Genomic DNA, 26,125 nt, shown 5'->3' on the forward strand with positions numbered 1-26,125 from the left:
ACTAGGTGCTGTAATGGATACATTAGACCCCCCAAGTGTCAGGCGCTTTACACAAGAGAGGTGTTTTTCACGTTCATGTCAAGTTCTATGTGGGTGTTCCCCACTGGGAGTCATTCCTGGTAGCTTTTCCATCATCTTTATCTGCTAAGGTTTCCCCGGGGCTCTCCTCTCTCCTGGCTAGGCAGAGGGGCGTGAGCATGGTGGGGGGGGGGGGCGTATGAGGGAGGTTTGGTTTTTCCTTTTTTCTGGCAGCTCTCTTCGTGCGAGCTGTGGCCGCTGCAGTGACTGCCCTTTCCTCTGCTTTTGCTTTGTTATTCTGACTTTCTATTGTGGCCAAATCCAAGCATGCCAGAAGAGGGAAGACAATACAGTGAGCCCTCACGTGCACCATCACCTAGTTTCAGCAGGGATGACATTTTGCCATTCTCACCCCTGCCACTTCTTTTTCTGGAGTCTATAGATTTTATTGTTGCTTTTTGATAAAACAGTGCTCTCATTATGGAAAATAACTTAGGTGATGAGACATTTTTAACCTTACCCCTCAGAGAGAGCCACTTAATGTATTGTCTTTAAGGGAATAACCTGTGTCGTTTGTTTTTTTTTTGAGAGAGAGAGAGAGAGGGAGAGGGCAGGGGGAGGGCAGAGGGAAAGAAATTCTCAACTAGGCTCCATGCCCAGCACGGAGCTTGATGTGGGGCTCGATCCCACGACCCTGAGATCACGACCCAAGCCGAAACCAAGAGTCTGACATTTAACGGACTGAGCCACCCAGGCGCCCCTAATCTGTGTCATTCTTTTAAATATATTCAATGTATTCCATTATATGGATAAACCGTACATAATTTATCTAGTTCCACATGGGAGAGCATCAGTTTTTCCCTATTAAATAACGTTGAACTAACATCCTCATATCATACCTACCTGAGCAAGTGTTTTTTACAGGATAAGTTCTCAGAATTGCTGTGTCAGAGGGTATGAATGTCTTACAGATGTAACAGGTACTGTCAGATTGCCCTCCAAATGACTATCGCAGTGTACGCGTTCAGCAGTGGCAAATGGGACGGTACAGGAGCATTTTAAAGCAAATCCCACACGTCTTATCATTTCACGGGGCAATACTTCAGTATTTCTTGCTAACAGATAAGGACTTTTTTCATTTTTATACATATTTCTAAAAAACATTATCACTTCTAAAAAAAAGATAGTGTCTTTTATCGTTGGTTTGTTCAAATCAGAACTCACACAGGCATTACAAATGTGTCCTAAGAGAGGCGTTGAAGGGGATGGCCTCCTTTGGAGTTGTGCTGTTTTAAAAGCCTGCTCTGTGCTTATGTAGGTTTGGGACCCCGAGGTGACGGGCTTTTTGTGGTCCAGGTCTGCTTAATGGGTTTCTGATCTGTTTGCTTCTGGGCAGCTCCACACTCAAGGTTCTTTCCTAGACATAGTTCGAAAGGCTGCCCTATTTCTTTTTGGCCTTGCTTTCTGCGTCTCATCCCGATCTCCGGGACGTTCCTCGAAGCTCTCTGAAACCAGTGCCTGGCTGGGGTGGGGTGCGGCTGCCTTTCTGTGATCTTGGTGCCCGGCCGAACCATGTGTGCCACTGGGAAGTCTCCAGACTGCTTCTGTCAACATCATTTTGCAGTCTTACTCTCCTGTTATTTGGACTGAAGAAACTTTTTCAACCCAGTAAGACTTTTCCTTTCTCGGTTTTTCTCATTCCTTCCATTTCTGCTTGAAAAGTAGCATTTCTCTCCTGAGCTCGTTGTTGTCTTAAACTCTTTTGCCCAGGCAGTGAGTAGTCAACACACCCCAGCACCCTGCCCCTTCCCACCACTTTCCAGAAGCCGGCAGGCCCAGGAGACTCTGCTCGGTGAGAGGCATCAGTCACCGCAGGCGGGACTCGGGACCTCGCCGTGACACCCCAGGCCCTGCAGCGCCCCAGCCTGCGGTCTGCCGCCTGACTGCACTTTTTAGGTTTTTTGTTCCCAGCACGTTACCTCGAGATACTCATTCCTGCATCTGTCAGGGTTTGGTCTGGAAAACAGACACTGCTCTAGGCATTTCAAGCAGGATGGGATTTAACCCAGTGACTCGGAGGCTGTGAGACCATGACAGTGCCCGAGTGACGGTGGTGGCGGCGGCAAAGCCAGGGAAGCTGCTGGCAGCTTCCAGAAAATCAGGAAATGCAGGAATGACAGGAACCTGCCACAGATCAGCTGGGCCTCCTGCAGGACCCGGAGGCTGATGTTCAGGAGGATGCTCGCACCGAGGCTGCTGGTGCAAGATCGCGCCTGCCCAGAGCCAGAGCCCTGGCTCGGGTGCTCCTGCCAGAGTCCCCGCCGGCCTCCACCGCTCAGGTCGTCTGCTTTCCAGCGCTTGCAGGGGAGCTCAGCCTCTCCCTGCTGGCGGGATTGGGCCGGGAGCTTCCCTGCTGGACGAGGGGGAGCACAGCCTGGGAGGAAACGGTGCTCGGTGCCAACACACAGCCTAGCTGCCTTTTTTTTTTTTTTTAAGATTTTATTTATTGATTTTGACAGAGACAGAGACAGCGAGAGCAGGAACACAAGCAGGGAGAGTGGGAGAGGGAGAAGCAGGCTTCCCGCCGAGCAGGGAGCCCGATGTGGGGCTTGTTCCCAGGACTCCAGGATCATGACCTGAGCTGAAGGCAGACGCTTAACGACTGAGCCACCCAGGCACCCTTTTTTTTTTTTCAATGTGAGAAAATCCTGTTTACTTTTTTTTCCAGTTGTATTGAGAAATAATCGGCACACATCACTGTGTAATTTTTTTTTAAGTAATTCTTTTTTTATTTTTTTTTTAAAGATTTTATTTATTTATTTGACAGAGAGAGAGACAGCGAGAGAGGGAACACAAGCAGGGGGAGTGGGAGAGGGAGAAGCAGGCTTCCTGCAGAGCTGGGAGCCCGATGCGGGGCTCGATCCCAGGACCCTGGGATCATGACCTGAGCCGAAGGCAGCTGCTTAACCGACTGAGCCACCCAGGTGCCCCATCACTGTGTAATTTTAAGGCGTACAGCATGATGGTTTGATTTACATATATTGTGAAACGATGACCACGATAGGTTCAGCTAACACCCATCTTCTCCTGAAGATACGATAAAAAAGAGAAAAGGAAACACAATTTTCTCCTTGCGACAAGGACTCTTAGGACTATTCTCTGAACGACTTTCCTATATGTCATATGGCGATGTCAGCTGTGGTCAGTCAGCTTGTGGCGTGTCCCATCCCCGGGACTTACTTGTCTTGTAACTGGAAGTTTGTCCCTCTTGACTCCCTTCTCTACTTCCCCTCTGCTGGCGGCTTCCCTTGAGCTGAGCTCAGGGAGCCCCGAACCTTAGAAACCATGGAGTAACAGTTCCCCGCGTGTCGACGTCGTGTTATCTATCGTCTGCTGTCTGGAAGTGAGTACAGAGTATACACACACATAAATTTTATCTGTGTAATTGTTTTCATTCGTAGACTATAAAGCAATTGTCAAAATAGGAGAGGGAACGTTTTCTGAAGTTATGAAGATGCAGAGCCTGAGGGACGGAAGCTACTACGCGTGCAAGCAGATGAAGCAGCACTTTGAAAGGTAGGCGGGCAGAGACGGGCTTCCTTACTAAACCAGCTGCAGGTTTAGAGCGAGGAGGGCCACTTAGCATAGTGGGAAAAGTGTATTCATGTGATAACAGGCGAGATGCAGTCCGCTTTCTCTGGGCAGGGGCTTGGGGCTAACTTTATGTTATGATAGTATTTGTGTTTATGATTTTATATGTGTGTGAAAACTATTATGTTTATGATTTTATTCAGGTCCAGGCTTACTGTGATATCAGTGATTAATGGTCACAAAACATTTAAATTGTAAAAGTATGCCTCACTTTAAACAGCCTATATGTTCCTGAAAGTTGTATGTTGGACTTTTATAACTGAAACCTTAGTCTCAATATATTAGAGGTGCTTATGATTTAATTAATTGTGAATCAGTTAGTATATTGAAAACAACTTCCAGTTAGGGTTGGAAAAATTTATTCCCTGAAAGGGATCAGTTGCTGCTTGTGGAGAGGGGAGCTCTCTTGTTCTAGGTTCTTGGAGGACTGCTGTGGCTTTGGCCCTCCGAGCAGTCTCTTAATCCCTCAACTTTGCAGCTTCTTAACATAGGGCACTAAGGAGTCAGACACCAGACGTGACTCGGAAGCTCTGTCAGAATAACGAAGCAGATGCTGGCCTCACGGCACCTGGGAATCTTTCAGAAGAGAGGCGTGAAGCTCAGCCTTTGTTTAACAGCAAAGGAATTGAAGTCTCTAAATAGTAAAAGCTAGTTGTAAAAAAAACACAGTCATTCCCCCACATCGACACAGCCTTCTGAAGTGTTTTGGGGTATAAACCTTGATTTCAGACTCTTAGTACAAAGAAGTTTCTCAGATCAGAAAGGAGTGCAGGGCCGTTAGTCATGTCAGAATATGGAGAACAGTAATGTCATCTTCATGACCTCCCCACGGGGTGTCTGTAACCATCCCTGGTTTGCACACGAGGAGAGGTGCTTAGAGATCTGAAGTAGCCTGACAGTCGTCGCTATAGGTCACTAGGTGGGCAGAGCTGTATTTGAATCATCCAGATTTCCCTAGGCCAGAATCCTCCTCCTTCGCTGCGCAACACATACAGTTGTTTACCTGCCACTGCCAAGTCACTGGGTCTGCGGCTTTTCCTCTGTTGCTCACTTCTTCCTCTGTGTATTCTGCATTCTCTGGGTTCCTCTAGCTTTGTACCTTGCGATGGAGAATTTGATGCGCGGTGTACCAATTACCCCATACCTAAAGAGCAGACTTCCTGAAACAGCCACCTCTGAGAGATGCCCCACAAACCCAGAGTAGCAGAGAAAGGACTTCAGGCAGCGGGGTGCGACGCATTTGCACCCTAGGAGAGGACTGGAGTCCCCGTCAGGTTCCACTGTCAGGGTCAGGCGTGGATGTACTTATAGACAACAGGGCTCGCTAGCTGCTGTTTTTGTGAAGAGGGAGATATAAACAGTGGACAGGACAGATAGCCTGCAGACTTAAGGCATTTCTGGGCTTGTTTGGATGTCAGAGGAACGTGCAGTCACGCTCACTCGGTGGAGCCGGCCGTCAGGAGAAATCACACTTGGGCGTGAGTGTGCCTTCAGGAAGGTAGAGGTATCTGTAATACATTATAGAAAGGTTTCCATCAAAGAACCCATCCTTTGAGGGGCAGGGAACGCTCAGTTTTATCTGGAGAAGTACCTTCTTGTGACCTCAGCCCGTCGGGAGAATGTGGTCACCTAAGGGACGTGGTTTCCTAGTGGTGAAGCGCATTCCGGATTCACCATCTCCCGGGTTCCAGACATGCCAACAGTGCCTTGTCCGCTGAGCCTTGGTCTCCTTGTGGTGAGGTGCCTGAGGACTAAGTGAGGGAATGAACAGAAAGTTGGGAGGGAGGTGCGGCACATGGCCACCGTTCAGTGGATGGTAGCCTTCGTTCCTGTGGGTGTGGTGGCCGTTTGTGGTGTTTCAGAAACAGTGCTCTGTCCTCACTTGAAAAGTGATTGATTAGAACACATATTTTTCTTTTAAAAACCCGTAATAAGTAAAGGTTTTTAATAAAATACGACTGAATCAGAGTTACTTTTTATTTTTGTTTTGTTTTGTTTGCTTGTTTATTTAGTAATCTGTACACCCAGCGTGGGGCTTGAATTTGTGACCCCAAGGTCAAGAGTCCCATGCTCCATGGACAGAGCAGCCAGGCTTCCCAGTGTTACTTTTCTATAAAGTTTGTGTATGTTTAGGAGATTATGAACAGGCTTTAGTTTCTGTTGTATAAATCACAATTTCATGTATTGGCTTTACTTAAAAGGAAGTACACTTACTCTGGGCTAGTGGAATTTTGTTGCTGTTTGATGTATGGAATCAGTGATAGAGTCTCAAGCTGGTTTTGACAGGTATCTGCCAGCCGTGTAATCCAAACCTCAGAGGAATTGGGTTTTGGGTCTGTTCACGTGAGTTCTAATTTGCTCTTGATACATATGTTCGAAACTATAGGAGATTATAACCCAATACTACCATTGTTTATTTCATAATTGTTCCAGCTTAGATTATTCCAGCTGTGGCTTTGGGAGCTCTCTCGGGTTGGCTCCTGTGTTCTTTTGATAAGCTCCATGCTTTTTCTTTTCCTTTCCTTTCCTTTTTTAACACTTTAATTTTTGGCACTACAGGGGCGCCTGGGTGGCTCAGTTGGTTAAGCGACTGCCTTCGGCTCAGGTCATGATCCTGGAGTCCCTGGATCGAGTCCCGCATCGGGCTCCCTGCTCGGCAGGGAGCCTGCTTCTGTCTCTGACCCTCCCCCCTCTCATGTGCTCTCTCTCTCTCATTCTCTCTGTCTCAAATAAATAGATAAATAAAATCTTTAAAAAAATAATAATAATTTTTGGCACTACAAGATTCTCTAGGCTCATCTTATATTTTTCCTGCCCCTAGAATCATCCATTTCTCTAAGGAGTCCTGGTTCCTTTTATTGGAGAAGGGTATTTAGAAAACAAGATCTTGGCACCAGGTGTGCTCACTGCTCATGGAATGTCAATCCCTCTAGACTCAGCAGACAGAGCTAATATGTATACTAATCCGTGTGTACACACATCTCTCTCTTTTTCTCTCTCTACCCTCCCAACTGTCTTTTCAAATAACCATGAGTCCATACTGATAAATAAATGAGTAAATAAATAAATTGGGATGAGGGGACAATTCTTCCTTACAGAAGAAGTCCAGTTAGTAAATATAGAAGGAATGAGGGAAATAGAAAATCATCACTAGAACAGCAGTAATAATTTCTGCAGGGAAGATAAGCTGATGGATACTAAAATTAGTAGGTGATGGGACACCTGGGTGGCTCAGTCGGTTAAGCTGAGCCTTCGGCTCAGGTCATGATCCCAGAGTCCTGGGATGGAGCCCCGCCTTGGGCTCCCTGCTCAGTGAGGAGCCTGCTTCTCCCTCTGCCTGCCGTTCCCCTTGCTTATGCTCATTCTCTCTCTGACAAATAAATAAATAAAATCTTAAATAAAATAAAATTAGTAGGTGAAACTTTAAAGAGAACAGAATTACTGCAGAGCCTCCAGTGATTTCCCCCCTAACTATTTATTAATTACTGTGGTGGTTTTAACAATATGTCCACAAATGATTTGGTATTCCTGCCTTCAGGAGGTAGGGCTTAATTCCCTGGCCTTTGAGTGTGGGCTACACTTGCTTCTAAGGGATAGAAAGTAGGAAGGGAAAGATAGTAACTTTACAGTGAAAAACCTGGAAGATACCACCTTAACTAAATGATTAACACCATCAGTAATAAGACATATTGATGTTATGTACTTTCTGACATAATGGGTTTGAAAGAGCAAGCATACCACCTCTGTGGTGTTCTTTCCCGAAGATCCATAATCTCAGTTTAATTATGAGAATACATCAGACCAGCCCAAATTAAGGGGCATCTACAGAATACCTGGGGGTACCCCTTAAAACTGTCAAGGTAGTAAAAAACAAAGACAGGCGGTATCACAGACTGGAGGTGAGTATGGGAACATGACAACTTAATTGTAATGAGGTATCCTGGGTCCTGGAAGAGAAAAAGACATTCACGGGAAAACTGGGGAAATCCAAAACTTGATAGTTAATAGAACTGTACCAATGTTAATTTTTTAGTTTTGATAAATCTTGCATAAAGTGTTAACATTAGGGGAAGCTGGGTTACGGGAACTTCCTGTACCATCTTGTTAACTCTTCTGTTAGTCTAAAATGATTTCAAAGTAAAAAACAAATCAAAATAAATAAAATTAACCATTGGTGATCTGGAATGACTCCTATTGCTCCTAAGCTCCCTCCATTGCTAAAGGTATTGCTGTTATTTCTGACTTACAGGAAGAAATGACCTTACAGTTTCTAGAAGAAAGTTCGAGAAGAAAAACGACTGCTTTGGGGGTCATTTCTAGGACAGAGATTGTGAATAATTTGTGGGATGCCCCAGTGGCGCTGATTCTTGATCCACAAGTTTAATGTTGTTCTTTTGTTTTTTTTTTTTAACCATGAAAATAATATCTCTAGCTTTTGGAGTCCTGGAGTATCTATCAGCATTATTAAACAATTTAATCTTATTCACTTGAAGAATAATTTTAGGTTCTTTAAAAATCCATTTCTGCTGATTTATCCTCATCTAAGTAAATCTTCAGAGTCACCTTGCACAGTTGTGTGGGTGGATGAGAAACGAGAAGCAGTAACAGGAAAATCGCACTGAGTCACACGCGCAGAATGAGGTTGGTATTTGGAGCTTCTGACTCCCACCTCCTCCAGGCTTTACTTCTGTTCCTTTCCTTTCACTCTTACGGAAATAGAAATGGACAGCGTTTGCAATAATAATTGCTAATGGGACGTCCAGGTGAGGCCAGAGGTGCCCGTTCGTTAGTACTGGGTCAGCAGGGTACTTTCAGCTTCTGAGGCTTGTTCTCCAGAGTGGCTCAGAGGCTCGTTTGGGGATAAGTGAGTTACTTGCAGGAGGCCTGCAGAGTGACCCAGTCCTTTGGATACCTGGTTTCCGCCTGGACTCCCACAAGCGCAACAGTTAATTTAAGGCCCCCCCCCTTTTTTTTTTTGCTATGACTGTATTCTTCCTATAGAAATACTGTAAAGAGACGGAATGGGTTTCTTTAAAAAAAAATCCATAGTCTTGATATTTGTAGGATCTCTCTAGTGTCCTGAAGCAATAACACTCATACATATGGGCTACTCCTAGTCAGCACAGGGACGAGCTCAGGCTCTGAAGTTTTGTGACCTTGGACAAGTCCTCAATCTCTCTGTCTCAGTTGCTTTGTATATACCATGTAGATGTCTACCTAGGATCTACCTCATAGGATCCTTGTGAGGGTTAAGGCAGGTGGGCACTCAGCACAGTGCTTGTGCTGTGATCCACAGTCCTGGATCAACCTGCCATGTAACAGTACAGGTGAGTGAGGTTTGAAGACTTCAGAAAAGTGAAGGGGGGCGGCGAGAGCACAAATCATGATAAAGATGACAGCAGTTGTTCATCAAGCATCAGGCGCCGTGCCCAGTGCCGGGTGAATTATGTACATATAGCATTGAATCCTCACTGCAGTCCTAGAAGAAAGATGCTGTCGATGCCTCAGGGAAGCCTGGTTGGAGAGCCAAGCTCCCTCACCTGTCTGGTGTCACTGAGCTGGGAAGCAGTAGAGCCCAGTGTGGGACCCAAGTCTGTGTAGGTCCAGGGCCCGTGTTCTTTGCAGCGCTCTGGACCGCTGCAGAAGGTCTGGTGTTGACTTGGCACACAGTTTTTCTCACGTCACATCACTGCATGGTCCTCCAATTACTTTGACAAAAATAAAGTCTGCTTTGTAAGGTTATAAATAAAAACAAAGGCAAGAAATTCATGAGTCACTTTAAAAGCTCTTTTACTTAAAAAGAATACAATTATGGAAAATTTCAAACATATATAAAGTAAACAGAACAATATAATGAACCCCAGGTGTCTGGCAGCCAGAATCGACAGGCCTGTGATGTTTATTTCCTGTGCGTCTCCAGCAGGCCTCCTTCCCCACTTGCTTGTTAGGATATGGGTCTTTTTTTTTTTTAAGGCAAAATTTGCATATGTTAAAATGCACATTTCTTTATAATTTTGGCAAACGGATATTCTCATGTAATTGAGAGCTAGAACATTTCTGTCACCTATAAAGCTCCTTCATGGCAGTTCTCCACCCCCATCCAGGCAGTCACTATTCTGGGTTTTTCCCTTTATCCTCTTCTAGAAATTCGTACTAAATAGAATCACCGGAAGTGAAAGCCCTGAATGTGCTCTCCTGACCAGCTCTGTTAGCTCAGCATGAAGTCTTTGAGATTCATCCACCCCCTTGCTCTGGTAGTTTATACCTTTTTACTACCTAGTAACACACAATCTCTTTATCCATTCTCCTGGTGATGGACTTTTACTGGTTTTGGTTTGAGGCTGCTATGAATAAATCTCTTAAAACTCATGCACAAGGGGTGCCTGGGTGGCTCAGTCGGTTAAGTGTCTGCCTTTGGCTTGGGTCATGATCCCAGGGTCCTGGGATTGAGTCCTGCATCAGGCTTCCTGCTCAGGGGGAAGTCTGCTTCTCCCTCTGCCTGCCTTCCTCCTGCTTGTGCTCACGTGCTCTCTCTCTCTGACAAGTAAATAAATAAATAAATAAATCTATCTTTAACAAAAAACATATGTAGAAGCCTTGTTGGGATCTAGGTTTTCATTTTTCTTACACAGTTACCTAGGATAGAATCGCTGGATCAAAGGATAGGTGTTTCAGTGTGTAAGAAACTGCCAAGCCTCTTTCCAAAGTGATTATACCTGTTTCCATCCATCCCCACCAGCAGAGAATGAGAGGTGCGGTAGCTCTGCATCCTCCCCAGCATTTGGTGGTGTTAGTCTTAAATGTTAGCCACCCTGGTGAGTGGCATCTTACTTTGGTTTAGTTCCCGTGGCCCTGATGGCTAGTGATGATGGATACTCACTCATGTGCTTATCAGCCACTCATGGACCTTCTTTTGTGAAACATGTGAGAGTATTTCTTTCTTAAATGTTGGAAATAATTCACTTGTGAAATCACCTGGGCCTAAGTTTCCTTCGTGGGGAAGCTTCACCCCCCACTGCGATGGCACCATGGTGTATCTGACCCATGGAATGTTAAAGACTCAGGTAGAACCTTATAAGGTTTTCAAAGCTTCACTGAGATATGATTTACATATCCTGAAATCCACGCACTGTAAGGAAAGTTATACGGTTGTGCAACTATCACCATAATCCCATTTTGGAACACTTCCATCAGCTGTGAGGAGGCTTTTGATAACAAATTCCGTTTCTTTGGTAAACACAGGGCTACTTTGATTTTCAGTTTTGTGTCGGATTTGGTAATTACGTTTTTCAAGGAATCTATTTATTTATTTATTTATTTTTAAAGATTTTATTTATTTGACAGAGAGAGACACTGCGAGAGAGGGAACACAAGCAGGGAGAGTGGGAGAGGGAGAAGCAGGCTTCCTGCCAAGCAGGGAGCCCGATGCGGGGCTCGATCCCAGGACCCCGGGATCATGACCTGAGCCGAAGGCAGACGCTTAATGACTGAGCCACCCAGGCGCCCCGAATCTGTCTATTTAAATTGTCATATTTATTGGCATATAGTTCATAATACTCTCTTTTTATCTTTTTTCAAAAAAGATTTTATTTAATTATTTATTTGAGAGAGAGAGGGAGTAGGAGGAGGGAGAGGGAGAAGCAGGCTCCTGGCTGAGCAGGGAGTCTGCTGCAGGGCTCAGTCCCGGAACTCTGGGATCATGACCCAAGCTGAAGGCAGACGCTTAACTGGCTGAGCCACCCCGGAGCCCCTCTCTCTTTATCTTTTTGATATCTAACTCTAGTGATGTCCCCTCTGTCATTCCTGATATCGTTTGGTGGTGTTAGTGTTTTATATCATTTTTTTCCTCTCATTGGTCTTGATAAGGGTTTATCAGTTTTATTAATCTTTTCAAAGAACCAACCTTGGTGTTGTTCATTTTCTCTATTATTTGTCTATTTTCTTTCTTTTTTTTAAGGATTTATTTATTTTAGAGTGGTGGAGGAGTGGGTAGGGGGGGAGAGAGAGTCCAAAGCGGACTTCTCACTAAGTTCAGAGTCCAAAGCAGGGCTTGCTCTCATGATCCCGAGATCACGACCTGAGCCAAAACCAAGAGTCAGTCGCTCAACCTACTGAGCCACCCAGGCGTCCCTGTTTGTCTGTTTTCTGTGCCATCGATTTCTGCTCTTTATTGTTGCTTTTCTTCTACTTTGGTTTAATTTACTCTTCTTAGTCTACTTTCATAAGGTGAAAACATAGATAATTGATTTTTAACCATTTCTTCCTTCCTAACATAAGCATTTAAAGCCACAAATACACATCTAAGACCTGTTTTTCTGCATTCTATACATCTTGATATGTTGTGTTTTCTTATTGCTTGGTATAAAATGTTTTCTAATTCTCCTCGTGATTTCTTCTTTACCAGTGGTTTATTTACAAGTGTGTTGTTTAATTTGCAGATATTTGGGGCTTTTCTAGCTAGCTTACTATTGTTGATTTTGAATTTATGTCCCTTGCGGTCAGAGAATGTGTTCCGTAAGTCTTTGTATTTGGAAATTTGTTGAGATTTATCTTTGGGTCCAGCATATTCATCTGAGTGAAGAGCATATTGTACCTCTTAGGTGTTAAATATGCGTGGGATATAAGGTTAGTTAGGTCATGGTGGTTAACAGTGCTGTTAGGATCTTGTGCATGTTTACCGATTTTCTCAGTGACTGTCCTATCAGTTATGTAGAGGGGTACTGAAGCTTCCAGCTCTTTCTTCTTTCTTTTTTTTTTTTTTAAAGATTTTATTTATTTATTTGAGAGAGAGCATGAGAGTGGGGAGGGTCAGAGGGAGAAGCAGTCTCCCCGCTGAGCAGGGAGCCCGATGTGGGACTCGATCCCAGGACTCCAGGATCATGACCTGAGCCGAAGGCAGTCGCTTAACCAACTGAGCCACCCAGGCGCCCCTCTTTCTTCTTTCTGTTGTCAGTCTTTACTTCTTGTGTACTGAAGCTCTCTTATTTAGCACGTTGTCCTGTCTTTTTGATATACTGCCCCATCATCATGAAGTCGTTATAGCTAGTAATAATCTTTATTTTGAAATCTACTTTGTCTAATATTAATATAACTGCTTCTTCTTCCCCTTCAGCTTAAGGACTTTCTTCCTATAGATTGAATTGGTTAGATGAACTTTTCCGTAAAACCTTTCCGGAGCACCTGGGTGGCTCAGTCAGCTAAGCGTCCCATTCTTGGTTTTGGCTCAGGTCGCACTCTGGGTCCGGCGATCAAGCCCCATGGTGTCAGGCTCTGCACTCAGTGCAGAGTCTGCTACCCCTACCCCTCTCCCTCTGCTTCTCCAACCCTCATGGATTCTCTCTCTCTTCCTCTCTAAAATAAATCTTAAAAAAAAAAACAAAAAACACTTCTAATACAATGAAATGTTGAAATTGCATAATTATTTAAACAATTAAATATTTTTGGGCGCCTGGGTGGCTCAGTTGGTTAAGCGACTGCCTTCGGCTCAGGTCATGATCCTGGAGTCCCTGGATCGAGTCCCGCATTGGGCTCCCTGCTCGGCGGGGAGCCTGCTTCTCCCTCTGACCCTGCCCCCTCTCATGTGCTTTCTCCCTCTCTCTCATTCTCTCTGTCTCAAATAAATAAAATCTTTAAAAAAAAAAATAATTAAATATTTTTTATTTTTTATACTTCGACCTGGTAACTATATTTTTTTTCAGTTGTAGAAAAAAATCCGTTTATGGTGGTATCATTGGTTCTTTTTGGAGCAGAGACTGCCCGTCCTCCTGGCCTTCAATTCCATGATTGTTTCTGTCTCCAGTAGGACAGTGAAAACAAACAAAACCCTGAATATCCCCTGACCCAAGATTCAAAGCAACTCCAAGGCAGAGAAAAACAGTTAATTCCAGTTTTTTATATTTTTTTCATGATTTTTAAAAGAGAGAACAGAGTTGTGGGGCACCTGGGTGGCTCAGTCGGTTAAGTGGCTGCCTTCGGCTCGGGTCATTATTCCAGGGTCCTGGGATCGAGCCCCGCATCGGGCTCCTTGCTCAGCGGGGAGTCTGCTTCTCCCTCTGCCTCTGCCTCTCCCCCTGCTTGTGCTCTCTCTCTGTCAAATAAAGAAATAAAATCTTTTAAAAAAAAGAACAGAGTTGATTTGTATTTTGTTAAAATAAAAATATTGTTATTTGAACAAAGGCTAGTGATGCTCAGATGAAAGTGCCTTTCTAAATGTATTAGTTCATTATTTATGAGTGAAATGTCTGTGGAGGCATGAAAGAATTATGTCACAATAAGCAGAATATGTTTCAGGGTATGATAACCAGTTTTCATATTAATGATGATAAGAGTTCTTTTTTTTTTTTTTTTTTAAGATTTTATTTATTTGACAGGGAGATAGAGCCAGAGATCACAGGAGGGGAATGGCAGAGGCAGAGGGAGAAGCAGGCCCCCACTGAGCAGGGAGCCCGACACGGGGCTCTATCCCAGGCCCCCGAGAGCATGACCTGAGCCGGAGGCAGATGATTAACTGAGCCACCCAGGCGCCCCTTGACTATCCAGTTCTAAAAACTACTTTTTTTCATACAGAGTGTTGAAAAATCAGAACTGTTGCTAGCTCTATTGGTTTCTTGCTCTTTCCATCTAAAGCAGGGCTTCTCAGCCTTGGCACGGTTGACATTTGGGCCAGATTATTTGTCGTGGGGCCTGTCCTGTGCGTTGTAGGCTATTGAGTGTCCTCCCTGGCTGCCACCATTGAATGCCAGGGTAGAGTACGCTACAGAACCTGTGAGAGTAAAAATATCTCCAGACATCGTCAGATATCCCCTGAGGGGCAAGGTCCCTCCCAGATGAGAGCCACCAGTAGACGCATGACAGGCACCAGGTAGAGGTGAGGTCTTCAGCAACCTAGGCCTGAGTTAGGGGACTCCCCTCAAGGTGTGGGACCTTGAGGAAGAGCCTTTGGTGGTCTCTTCCAATGTAGACCCCAGGGACAGGGATTGAAAGATGCTCTATAATCAATTGCCTAAGTGCCCCCAAAAGAATGTTCCACTTGATCTTTTTTTTTTTTTTTTCCTTTTGCCTATTCAACTTCCCTGTCCTAATGAAAAAAAGGTATTTCTATCGTGCCACTCAAAGGATGGTCTGGAGTGGTGTGTTCTCTGGAACCCTCGTTCTAAGGGACGGTGACTAGATAGTATGTAAGAAGGGATCCTAGGGCAAAAAAAGTTTGGGAAATGTTGGTTTAAATAAAGGTAAACTGTTTTCTTTATTTTGCAGGGTTTTTGGAAGCTTTTAATATCAGTGGTAAATTATGGCTCTCCAAAAGGAGGTAGAGTAGGCCTCTGTCAAAATTTTCTGAACATGAAATTCCTTCATGAAGCATTTTCTAGAGAAAGAATGTTCTATGGGATGTATTTGGGAAGCATTGTTCTAAAGGCATTTGGAAGGGGCTGGTTCTGCGGGCCAGGGTGCTGGTGAGGAGCAGGTGGTGGGGTAAGTACTAAGCTGACATAATGCATGGAGAGTGTCACGATCTGGGCTCCGCACACACCAGAATGGCCGTCCATGACGGTTATTAGAATAGCGAAAGACTCATATTCTGGGTGGTAAATGGCTATCCTGAGCCTCTTGAGAGCTGCCCGCTCCCACCTCCACCCTCCACCTGGCCCTTTGCCCAGCACTCCGCAGACCTCTCCTCTCTCCGGAACTACAAGGTTCATGCCTGGGTCAGGAGGGGCCCCTCTGTAGGACCTTGCTCCAGTGTTATGGGCTGTGTCTTTTCTGGTTGGTTGGTGACCACAGTGCACAAGTGGTTAACATTCTGCACATCATCCTGGGCTTGAGGGAGGCCGTCGGGGAAAGTAAATGGAAAAGGAGTCTAAAACTTGTAGTCAGAAATACCCTCACCCTCAGATTGTTCAGGCTTCTCCTGTATACCAGGCTCCTGTTTGCCGGCTAGCATGAGAGACTTAAAATACTCCCACTGACGTAAGGTAGTGATAGTGTATTATTGGACATAACTGCTCTCTGAAGAACCAAACAGATGCTGAGCTTTACACTGTGTGTGAAAAGTTGGTAGAACAGAGTTTTGCAGTTCAAAGAAAGAAGACTCTTCCCACAGTCTCTTTCCTTGTCTAGGAGATGGAAGTCTCTGGGGGATCGAGTCATTTGATTGGGTGTGACCAGGGGCCCGTCCATGGGGAGGCGTGTCTCTTGTAAGGGGTCTGTGGAGAGGGGTGACAGCCCGCCTCAGCCCGTCCACTTCTGTTACACTCATATTGGCATGACTTTGGATGTGAGCACGGTGCCGGGCAGATCAGTCTCCATAAAGAAGAGCCAGCAGTAGACACAGCTGCCAAGAGAACACCAGTCACCAGCTGAATGAAATTGAAAACATGTACAGCGTTCGTTAAAGACAAGGAGGAAGGCTGGTCTGTTCGTGGAAATCTGAAATGGGTACTTCAGATGGTATTCATGTTGCTCAGCCTGTTAGTTCCCAGAAACTGATTAATAGGAACTTTTAATATCTTTTTCTATGTTTATTAATTATAAAAGAAACTACCAAGGTATTCTTTCAGGAGCTTAGATGGGGAAAATTTGAATATATGTCTAAACCTATAAGAAGCTTGGTTTTTATCAGATAATAATGTAGAACGAGACGGGTTGAACTTCAGCTGCTGACGGGAGAAATATAAGCTGATTAACTTGCCTGAAGTATTTGTGAGTTTTTCGGTTGTGATCATGGGTAACAAATAATGATTGAATAACCCTAATTGAAAATTGACCTAAATTATAAACTAGTTATTTATTTTTACCTACACAATAGTATTGAGCAAGTGAACAATCTGCGGGAGATACAAGCACTGAGGCGCCTGAATCCACACCCTAACATTCTTACGTTGCATGAAGTGGTTTTGTAAGTATATTTGGGGCTTTACAAATTACCTCAATTTGATAAGAACGATTAAATCTCTTTTTAAGAAAGAAAACCGTGATTAGACGTTTAAAATATTTGCTTTGTGGCTCAGGGAGTAATAATTTTCATTTTATCTTAAGTCACATATGTATTTACTTGGACAAATGCATAACTGGTTTCTACTGTGGAAATGCCTTCATTTAGGTGACTCCGTATCACAAGAGCATACAGAATTCAGACGGCTCCTCCTGTAGCTCAGGGAGGCTTCCCTGGAGACAGTGGCCTGCGCGGGCGAGGCCTCTGGTGTGGGTGGCGGCGTCCTGGGAGACGACTGGCGTCACCTGGCCGGGGCTGCCCCTGCCGTATCCCCGCCAGCTGGTCTGCCTGCACCGTCTCGGGCCGTGAGACCTGCCGCCTTCCTGTGGTTGATGTAATCCAGGGGACTTTTCATTTCTCTTCTAATTCTAGAATAGCCTACCTAAGGCTTACCTGCCGATCAAGAAGGCAGAGCACAGCTCGTCCCCAGGTGCCGGCAGTTCTGATCTCTGAGCCAGGAACTCGGACCCAGCGTCCTGGGACCGGCCTTTCTGTGGGCCCGAGAAGGTGCACGCTGGGTGAAGCCTCTCTCAGGCTCTCCAGGCTGTTTTAAACCCAGCCAGGTCTCTGACAGTTCAAGTGCGGCAGGTTTTAATCAGAGGACGGAGCCGTCTTAAACTCAGGGTGGAATGTCTTGTCCCAGCTGTGTGGCCTCCCGGCCTGCGGTGCCCTGAGCGGTCAGTGTGGCCAGGGCCGGAGACTGCAGGCCGAGGCCATCACTGCCTGCGCGACCCGTTCTCCCCCTGCCCGGGGCACGCCAGCTCGGCCAGCGGCCTCTGTCCCCACCCCGGGCAAGGCCTGGGCACCACATGGGCGTGGTGTGACCCGTCTTTCTCCCTTTTCCCCTGACTGCTTTGTGGATTTTGTTCCCCCATTATAATTTGCAGTCACGGAGCATGAATTAAATTCTTTTTCCTCTGTGTTGCTTAGCCAACTGCTCAACCTCATTTCTCCTTCCTGCTGGTAGTTAATTTTATATTTTCAAGACACATCTCATTAAAAAGAGGGGAAGTGTTTAGAATTTTTGCTTCGAGTTAAGGTTTTACTATTATTTTAAGTGAATTTTACTTGAAGTGCTGATTGAAAATCACAACTTCTGTTTCAGTCAGGACACTTCAGCCTTTGATGTGGGAGTGCTTTATGTCCACCAGAAATGTTTACAGATGAATTAAATATTTGATTATATTTTCTGATTACGACAAGAAAAAAACATTTTGACAAACCTGCTTTCTTCTTCAGTGACAGAAAATCTGGTTCTCTTGCACTAATATGTGAACTTATGGACATGAATATTTATGAGCTAATACGAGGTACGTAGAATAATTTGTGAGCTAATCTAAGATCTCGTCTTAAAGCTTGTAGTTCACACATACTTTGTTTTCGTTCTCAAAATCATTAGCCACCAGAGTGCAATAGTTACATATAAATATACGGTACTGAGCCACTTCACGCTTGGGAGATATTTTTCTGGCATTCTCGTCTACTCCAAATGGGGGAGGGCTGCCAATGAGGAAAGTAAAGCCGTCGGCCTTCAGGCTGGCTGGTGAGGCGGGTGAGGGTGGCTCCCAACCACAGAGCCGGCTCAGGCCTTCCTCACCGCGGGTCCCTGCAGGGGGCGCTCTCCGGGTCCGGCTGCTGTTAACATTCTGTTCTGGCCTCAAAAGAAGGCAAGGCTTGCCCCCAAGCATAATCCCTCTGAAGAGAAACGACCTCCTTCTGTGTGGATCCTCACAAAGTCTCTCCCGGGTTACAGGGTGCTCACTTACTTTCTTCTGAACAATAAAGCACTGTTTAGGAAAGCACACGCGCCTGAGCCGGCCTCTGTCGGGGCTGGTTCTGGAGGCTGGGAGGCCACCAGAAGAAACTAGAGAAAAGGAGGCAGATGGTTGGCCCACATTTAGGAAATATCCCTGGGGGTCTGACTGCACAGTTGTGTTAGATGTCAGGACAAATGAGCCTCATAGATGTTACTGGAAAATGGCACCGGACGTGTGGTATTTTACAGATCACATTGTGCTTATTGGACAGATGAAAACAGATCAGCTGCTCCGTGGTCTGTGAGTGACTGACGAGCTATGGCTTGGAATAGAACTTTAGTGACAGAAGCATAGATGATTTAAAAACTGCTGTATTATCTGAAACAATTCAGGCCAAACCGAAGATGGTGTGCTATGTAACATTTTTAAGACCAAGAAGCTATTCTTGTGAGGAAGAACACACTGATGCTGCAGATGCACGTGAAGAGCTCAAATAAAATTGTTATGACGTGGGAAAGTGGAAAAAAGCTTTGTTATCAAAGTAGTATTTTTTACATGTGATTTGAAATGTGTGCTTTAGTAAATTACTAATAAAATAAGTAGCGTAGATAGGCAAGTTTTCCACATCTGTAGACGTTGATGAAAAACTTTTGGATCTAAAAACTTCAGGATCTTTTTGAGAAAATAGGAGATTGCCTTATATCTGGGAATAAATGGTATTTATGTTACAGACCTTGTGCATTTTATTCATAGGTAAGCCCATCACTCAGGGATCTGTTTGTGTTTTAAGTCCAATTCTAACAAAGTAATAAGGTTTCTTGGTTTAAAACCTATTAAGAATAGAGCTGTTGGTTAGAAGGAGCTTCTAGAACTTGGCCCATCAGCAGTAACAGAAAGTGACAGGTGACAGTCCCACGGTGGGCGAGGAAACTGAAAATATAAAACATGACAACACCAGCAGCAACGCCACCACCGACGAGAGCAGGCTGGGCAGGCGGCCCCCAGGGTGGGCTAGAGAACACACAACCGCGTGGTGGATGGTGGTCAGCATGCCATGTCAGTAACATGACGGAAAAAGTAGGAAACTGAAGAAAGAAAATGTTTTGAAGAGATTCCCACTTACAGTGATGGCAATAAAGAAGAGTTTCACATTCAAGGAGTAAACCTTATTGATCTGGAAATTTCACTTTTTAAGCATCTATTCCAAACAGTCTGGATAAATGAGGTGTTCTTCTGTGATTACATTTTCTCATACATTCTGTCTGACACAGATTGTTCCCTTTGATCCTGTCTGTACGTCTGTCCATCAGAGTGTCAGAACAGGGTCCCAAATACAATCAAGAGAAACAACCATCAAATCTTACTACTTCAGGGCGCCTGGGTGGCTCAGATGGTTAGGCGTCTGCCTTCGGCTCGGGTCATGATCTCAGGGTCCTGGGATCGAGTCCTGCATCAGGTTCCCTGCTCAGTGCAGAGCCTGCTTCTCCCTCTCCCTCTGCCACTCCCTCTGCTTGTGCTCTTCTGTCTATCTCTCTGTCAAATAAATAAATAAAATCTTTAAAAAAAAAAAAATCTTACTACTTCATTGATAATTTTTCTTTCTTTTTTTTTTTTTTTTTACCAATGAGCCAACATTTTGCTTTTTCATGAACCTACATAGTCACTTTCTTTAATAGTGGGACTCTTGGTGTGAGATGTGTCTTATATTAGAATTATGTTGTTGCTTCCGAGAGTGTGAAATTTCAAAACTTAAGAGGAGGAGATCGTTTCTAGCAAGTTTCTATGTGTTTAGACATTTGAGAAATCTTTGTTTAGAAATAAATATCTTTGGGCGCCTGGGTGGCTCAGTTGGTTAAGCGACTGCCTTCGGCTCAGGTCATGATCCCGGAGTCCCGGGATCGAGTCCCGCATCCCTACCCCCTCTTGTGCTCTTCTCTCTCTCTCACTCTCTCAAATAAATTAAAAAAATATATATCTTTAATTTCCAGTAGTAGGGGAATTGTATATTTGGAGAAATCAAATCCATTTCTTTCAGAATATGTCTACAGAGAGAAATTATAGAAAATGGAATGTTACGGGGAACCCGGGTGGCTCAGTTGGTTGAGCATCCAACTCTTGATCTCCGCTCAGGGTCGTGACTTTGAGCCCCTGTTGGGCTCCACGCTGGGTGTGCCGCCTACTTTAAAAAAAAAAAAAGGAATGTTATATTGTAGGTCCACAGACATTCGCTCATCACATAAATGCTGAGTGTCTTCCATAGGCCAGTTCTGTGCTCAGTGCACAGAGTCTAAGATGCTGTCAGGGGTACCCTAGTTTTAGAGATGTTAAAAGATGGGGAAAATGGCAGGCATTCACTGGAAGATACTAAATATTGCAATATTGCATCATGATTTCAGAGATGTTAAAATGTGAGGAAAAAAATCTGCCTGAGAATTGATGAAATACAGTGATCACTGTAACAGCCAACAGTTCATGAATGCTGACCACCTGTCAGGTGCTCTTCTTAGCCTTTTGTAGGAATTAACTCATTTTACCTTCACAACGGCCATTCAGGCAGACACTGTGACTATCCCCATTTTAAAGATGGAGAAATGGAGGCAGAGAGAGGTAAGTAACTTGTCCAAGATTGTGTACCTAGTAAATGGTGGACATGGGGTTTGGACTTGGACAGCCTCTTCCAGAGTGTGTGTTCTTAACCATCACACGTACAGCCTCTTGACAACCCGCGGTACCTGGCATCCTCCTCCTCCTCCTCATCATCATCATCGTCATCTCCGTTTTACAGATGAGGAAATCGAGGCTTCAAGGATTAAGTGAGAACCCAAGGTTAAGTTATTAATAAATAGTTGAGCCAGTCTGCAGTCTGACTGGACATTAACCATCCCACTCTACCATTACCCTGGGTCCCCACTGCTGGCCCCCTGCTCACTGCCTCCAGTGAATAGTCACTTGCTAATTATCTGTTCATGTTGATGACGACACTGACTTACTGAAAACTGAATCAATCACTAAAGCTTTTCCTACTAGAATGACAGTTCATTTCACTCAAATGACTACTCTCAGATGATTAGAATATTGACGAGCCCTGTCAGATATCGAGCCAATTAATGGCATGAGAGGATGACCACACAGTGTTTATTGAGCTGTCTACTTTATGCACATTGATGTGCAAGATCTGGTGAAGGTAGAGAAAAAGAATAGAAGATGTATTTTTTTTTTTTTAAGATTTTATTTACCTACTTGAGAGAGAGCAAGCATGAGCAGGGGGGAGGGACAGAGGGAGAGGGAGAGGGAGAAGCAGACTCCCCGCTGAGCAAGGAGCCCAATGCGGGGCTTGATCCCAGGACCCTGGGATCATGACCTGAGCCGAAGGCAGATGCTTAACCGACTGAGCCACCCAGGTACCCCCGAAGATGCGTTTTTTGATAAAGAGTGTAGAGTCTGTTGAAGAGAGAAACTATATGAAAGTCACAATCATTAGAGGAAATGAATTGCTTGGGGCAATTTTCTCTTTGCCCAGTAGGTGTCAGATGAGGCAGAGATGATTGTGAGCTTCACCTGGAGGAGTGGCAGATGTAGGCAAATGCGGGAGAGGATGTCTCGTTCACTGCTACCTGCCAAGCTCTGCTCTGGAGGTGGGCACAGTGGGGACAGACATGGTCTCACCCACGTGGGCTCACACTCTGAGGAAGAGAGAGACACTGAACAAGTAAAGAAATCAAGAAAGAGTTCGAGACAGGGATAAGTGTTACGAGTGAATAAAACAGGTCATATGTCAGAGTGATGGGGACGGAGTATTTCAGACAGAGACAGCTAATGCAAAGGTCTTGAGGCCACCATGAGGTTAAGAGGCCAGTGTGGCTGGAGCACAAGGAAGAGAGTTATAGGCAGTGAGGTAGGTAGGGGCCAGTGGGGCGGGTAGGGCCAGGTTATTCCAAGAATTCAGGTTATTCTAAGTTCAACAGGAAGCACTAGTGGATTTTAAAGCAGGGGAGAAGCATCTTTCGATTGGTGTAGACCAGTGTTTCTAAAACTATCTATAGTGGAAGACAGTTTTTTGTTCATTTTTTCCCCCTAATCTGTTGTGGACCAAAACTTTTGTAAAATACATAAAAATTAGATACTGGAAAAACGATGATGTGCTTGGATGTCCCAGCAATGTTGAATTGCCATAAAAGTTCCCGGTTGCTCTTAGTTTTGTCATCTCTTAAACCAGTAACAAACAGCCCCTGGACCAGTATCAGTTCATGGACTATGCTTTTTAGAAGGATGTTTCTGTTGAAAGAATGTTTAAAGAGTGAATGGGCCATAGGTGGACGTATTGGTCATCTCTTCTAACTGCAAACAACAGCATCTATTCTCGCCAGTTTAACCCCAAGGGGTGTATGGATATGGATGGCTTCACAGAGTCGCTGGGAGACGCTGAAGAGACGCTCTGGATGTGGCATCCAGGAAGCAGCTTCCAAAAACGGTTCTGCAGGATTGAGCTGTCAGGGAGGCTACTGCCTCTGCACAGTCAGGAAGCCGCCTTCACCACCATCTGCGCTCACACTGGATGCTCTCCCTTCTCTCGTCTGCCCCCGTAACTCGGGCCTGAATCCTCTTCCCCGAGTGGTCTGATTTAGGCAGAACCCAATCACATCTGGAGCTCCCAGCTACAAGCAACCCTAAGAGCATTGCTCTGGGCTTTCACACTTAGCCTGCGAGATCGGGGTTGGGCTGGGTCTGCGCTGTGAGCCGTGAGGGCAAGAATGGGGGTGGGGAGACCAACAAAGAGGTGGCGAGGGTGTTTTGCCCGCCCCTCACTTGGGAAGAACCTTCACGGAAGGGAGTGAGTAGCTGTCACGCCTGGGCACCAGCCACACCACTAGCGGCCCTGGGTGGTTTATTTGAAACATTTCGAAACATTCTGACACAGCGATCGATGTCTTTGTTTTCCTTATGCCATTCAGACAGGGTGTGAACGATGCAGCCTTTTTGTTGCTGGAATTTTCTTCCAAGCCCACGCCACCATCCTGTTAGTTTTGATGCTGTTGCTTCTGGAAGTGTGGCTACAGTTTGGCTGTGTGGCCGCAGCACAGAGTGCCCTTGTCCTGCGTGTTCGAGGACGGCAGTTCTGGGTCAGGCCCGTGAGCCTTGGTCCTTGTCTGTGAAATGGGAATGATCCTAGCGTCTAACTCTTCAGGGGGTTGTGGGGGGCCAGTAAAGTAATGCGCGCCATGTTTCGACCAGTGGCCCCTTGCACAGTCTTCAGTACACGCAGATTGCTGTCCTTCTCCTCGTTAGTATTATGTTAACCTTGCTTAGTGTGCATGCTCTGCAGGACCATCTGGGCTTCCCGTCCCGTGTGCTCGCCTCTGTGGTAGAGGTGAGGAAGTGGAATTTCACAGAAGTCCCAGCACTTGCTGAGGATGAACTGGTTTCATAGAGCAGAGCTGGAGGACCTGTCCTTGAGCTTTGCCATGGTTGAAAGGGAGGGGTGCGGGGTGGGGGGTGGCTCAGGCTCCAGCTGAGGCTGACATCCTGCCTCCCCCCGCCCCCCCGCAGGGCAGGGTCTTTAACCTCAGATCGGTGTGCCATAATGCGGACTTCTCCTTTGGAAGGTGCTGTGGCAAGTGTGTGCATGCCTGGTGCCGTAGGCACAGCCTCTGGGCCAAGGTGTGTGTGGTAGACCATTTATTTGCCTGTGCCATGCTGGACCCCAGCATGCCTCTCCAAGCCTGAGCGGGAGAGCCTGGCACAGGCCTGCAGATGGGGTCTCTTGTGGGAAGGGGTGTGTGTGAGATACTCTGTTCCAGTGCAGACTACCCTGGTGGCCACATTCCTTCAGTTAGTCCCAGCAACAAATGCCGCAGTTTATCATTGTGTTCCTGGAAATATTTTTTACATTACGGGTATTGTATATGACATTGTGTAGAATCTTCTAAACGAGGGTATTTGGTTAAAAAATTCGCTTGCAAAAATAAACTTGGTCGGGAGGCGCTGTTCACGGTCTGTTGGTGTTTAGGAAGACTCACACAGGAGCTTACGAGTGGTTTATTAATTCTTCTATTTGTTTCAAGATGTTTAAGAACAAGAATCTGTTAGGAACCAGATAGAGTCTCGGGCCTGGAAAGTTAGGATCTTGTTTTTGAAAAACCGTTGTAGAGAATGGGTAGGCAACCCTCTCTTGGTCAAGGGTGTGGACTCCGTGATTATTGAGACCAAGGTCCCACACAGTTCACACTGCACCTCACTCCCTCAGGAGCCCCCTCATGAAGGCAGAGATTCTCACGGAGGGGCACGGGGGCAGGGGAAGCCACATCCTTACCTGCAGGGCTATGAATGGGTGTGTGTGGGGGGAACAAAGAGGAAAGGAAGGGTCAGCACCCAAAGAGGCTCATTCACTGGGGACTGAGGGCAGCCAAGAAATGCAGATTCCTGGCCCATATATTTGGTTTTGTGACTCATTAGGTCTGGGTTTGGAGCTGGGAATTGCCATTTTATTTTTTTAAAAGATTTTATTTGAGAGAGAGAGAGGGCGAGAGCACACACGCACGAGCAGAGGGAGAGGGACAAGTAGACAATCCTGAGATCATGACCTGAGCCTAAATCAAGAATCAGAGGCTTACCCGACTGAGCCACCCAGGCGCTCCATGGGAATTGCCATTTTAAAGCATCCCTAGGTGATGATGATGATTAGGTGGGTTAGACTTTCCCTAAAAGAGTCCACCTTCCTGAGTGCAAGTTCAGATGACTGTCCTGACCAGTTTATGCTGTGAGGTCTGGGTGGCTGGGACAGGTGCTCCTAGAACAGAACGGCCTGAGCACAGCCATGAAACAGGAGAGCTTTGGAGGCATGTGCAGATGATCACCACAGGTGAATGTGGCTGGAGCATTCAGTAAACAGGGATGTGGTGGACGTGGTTCTCAGAGTAAGGGTCTAGGCCTGGCAGCCGCACCTGGGAACTTATTCCTAAGGCAGACCTGCTGGACCCCAAATGCCTAGGGGCAGGGGGGAGGGGGGCATCCTGTGTCTTCACGAGCTCCCAGGGGATTCAGCTGCCCCTGGAGCCTGAGAGCCCCTGGTTGGGAGGAAGGGGTTCCCAAGTGCCGGGCTAATTCAGTGGGCAGTGAGACCCCATCACAGGACAAGAACCAGATTTCAGGAAGCTTCATCCAACGGCACATGTGATGGAGAAATTTTGCTTTCTTTTCATCTTTATACAGATAGGAATTCAATATAAAGTTACAGAATTACTCAAGTTAGGGAAAGATGACTAAGTCTTCATTTAATTCTTTTAAATTCTAGAAAGTGGGTGATAAATTATTTGAAACAATAAAAAGATTACAGTATTATGAAAAAGCTAATTGTACTTAGACATTTTGTAATTTAAATTACTTTCTATTAACAGAAAATATTCTTGGGGCGCCTGGGTGGCTCAGTCGTTAAGCATCTGTCTTCCGCTCAGGTCATGATCCCAGGGGTCCTGGGATCAAGCCCCGAGTCGGGCTCCCTGCTCAGCGGAAGCCTGCTTCTTCCTCTCCCGCTCCCCCTGCTTGTGTTCCCTCTCTCGCTGTCTCTCCCTCTGTCAAATAAATAAATAAGATCTTTAAAAAAAAAACCAAAACATTCTTGTCTAGTGAGAGAAAAAGAATAAATTTATTTGTCAACAGAAATTGCAAACTTAGGAGCAAAAATGTCAAATATGATATGCGCTTACAGAGA

General features: G+C 45.5%; 1 protein-coding gene across 9 annotated transcripts in view; it reads left to right on the top strand.

The window, feature by feature from the left end:
- Positions 1 to 26,125, top strand: part of MOK (MOK protein kinase) — a 51,597-nt gene that overhangs the window by 17,609 nt on the left and 7,863 nt on the right. For 4 of the 9 annotated variants that reach the window (XM_081829887.1, XM_081829886.1, XM_081829888.1 and 1 more), the window contains exons 2-4: positions 3,480 to 3,594; positions 16,475 to 16,564; positions 17,900 to 17,970. The exons of 2 other annotated variants lie outside the window; for them this stretch is intronic. In XM_081829887.1, the coding sequence (XP_081686013.1) occupies positions 3,527 to 3,594; positions 16,475 to 16,564; positions 17,900 to 17,970 (229 nt within the window). In that variant the 5' untranslated portion in view covers positions 3,480 to 3,526. Of the gene's footprint in view, positions 1 to 3,479; positions 3,595 to 16,474; positions 16,565 to 17,899; positions 17,971 to 26,125 lie in introns of those variants that run through there. 3 more of the 9 variants (XM_081829889.1, XM_081829892.1, XM_081829890.1) reach the window with 2 other exon arrangements.

The sequence above is a fragment of the Leptonychotes weddellii genome, chromosome 9 (genome assembly GCF_054177405.1).
Source record: "Leptonychotes weddellii isolate Sample4059 chromosome 9, ASM5417740v2, whole genome shotgun sequence".
Classification (NCBI taxonomy): domain Eukaryota; kingdom Metazoa; phylum Chordata; class Mammalia; order Carnivora; family Phocidae; genus Leptonychotes; species Leptonychotes weddellii.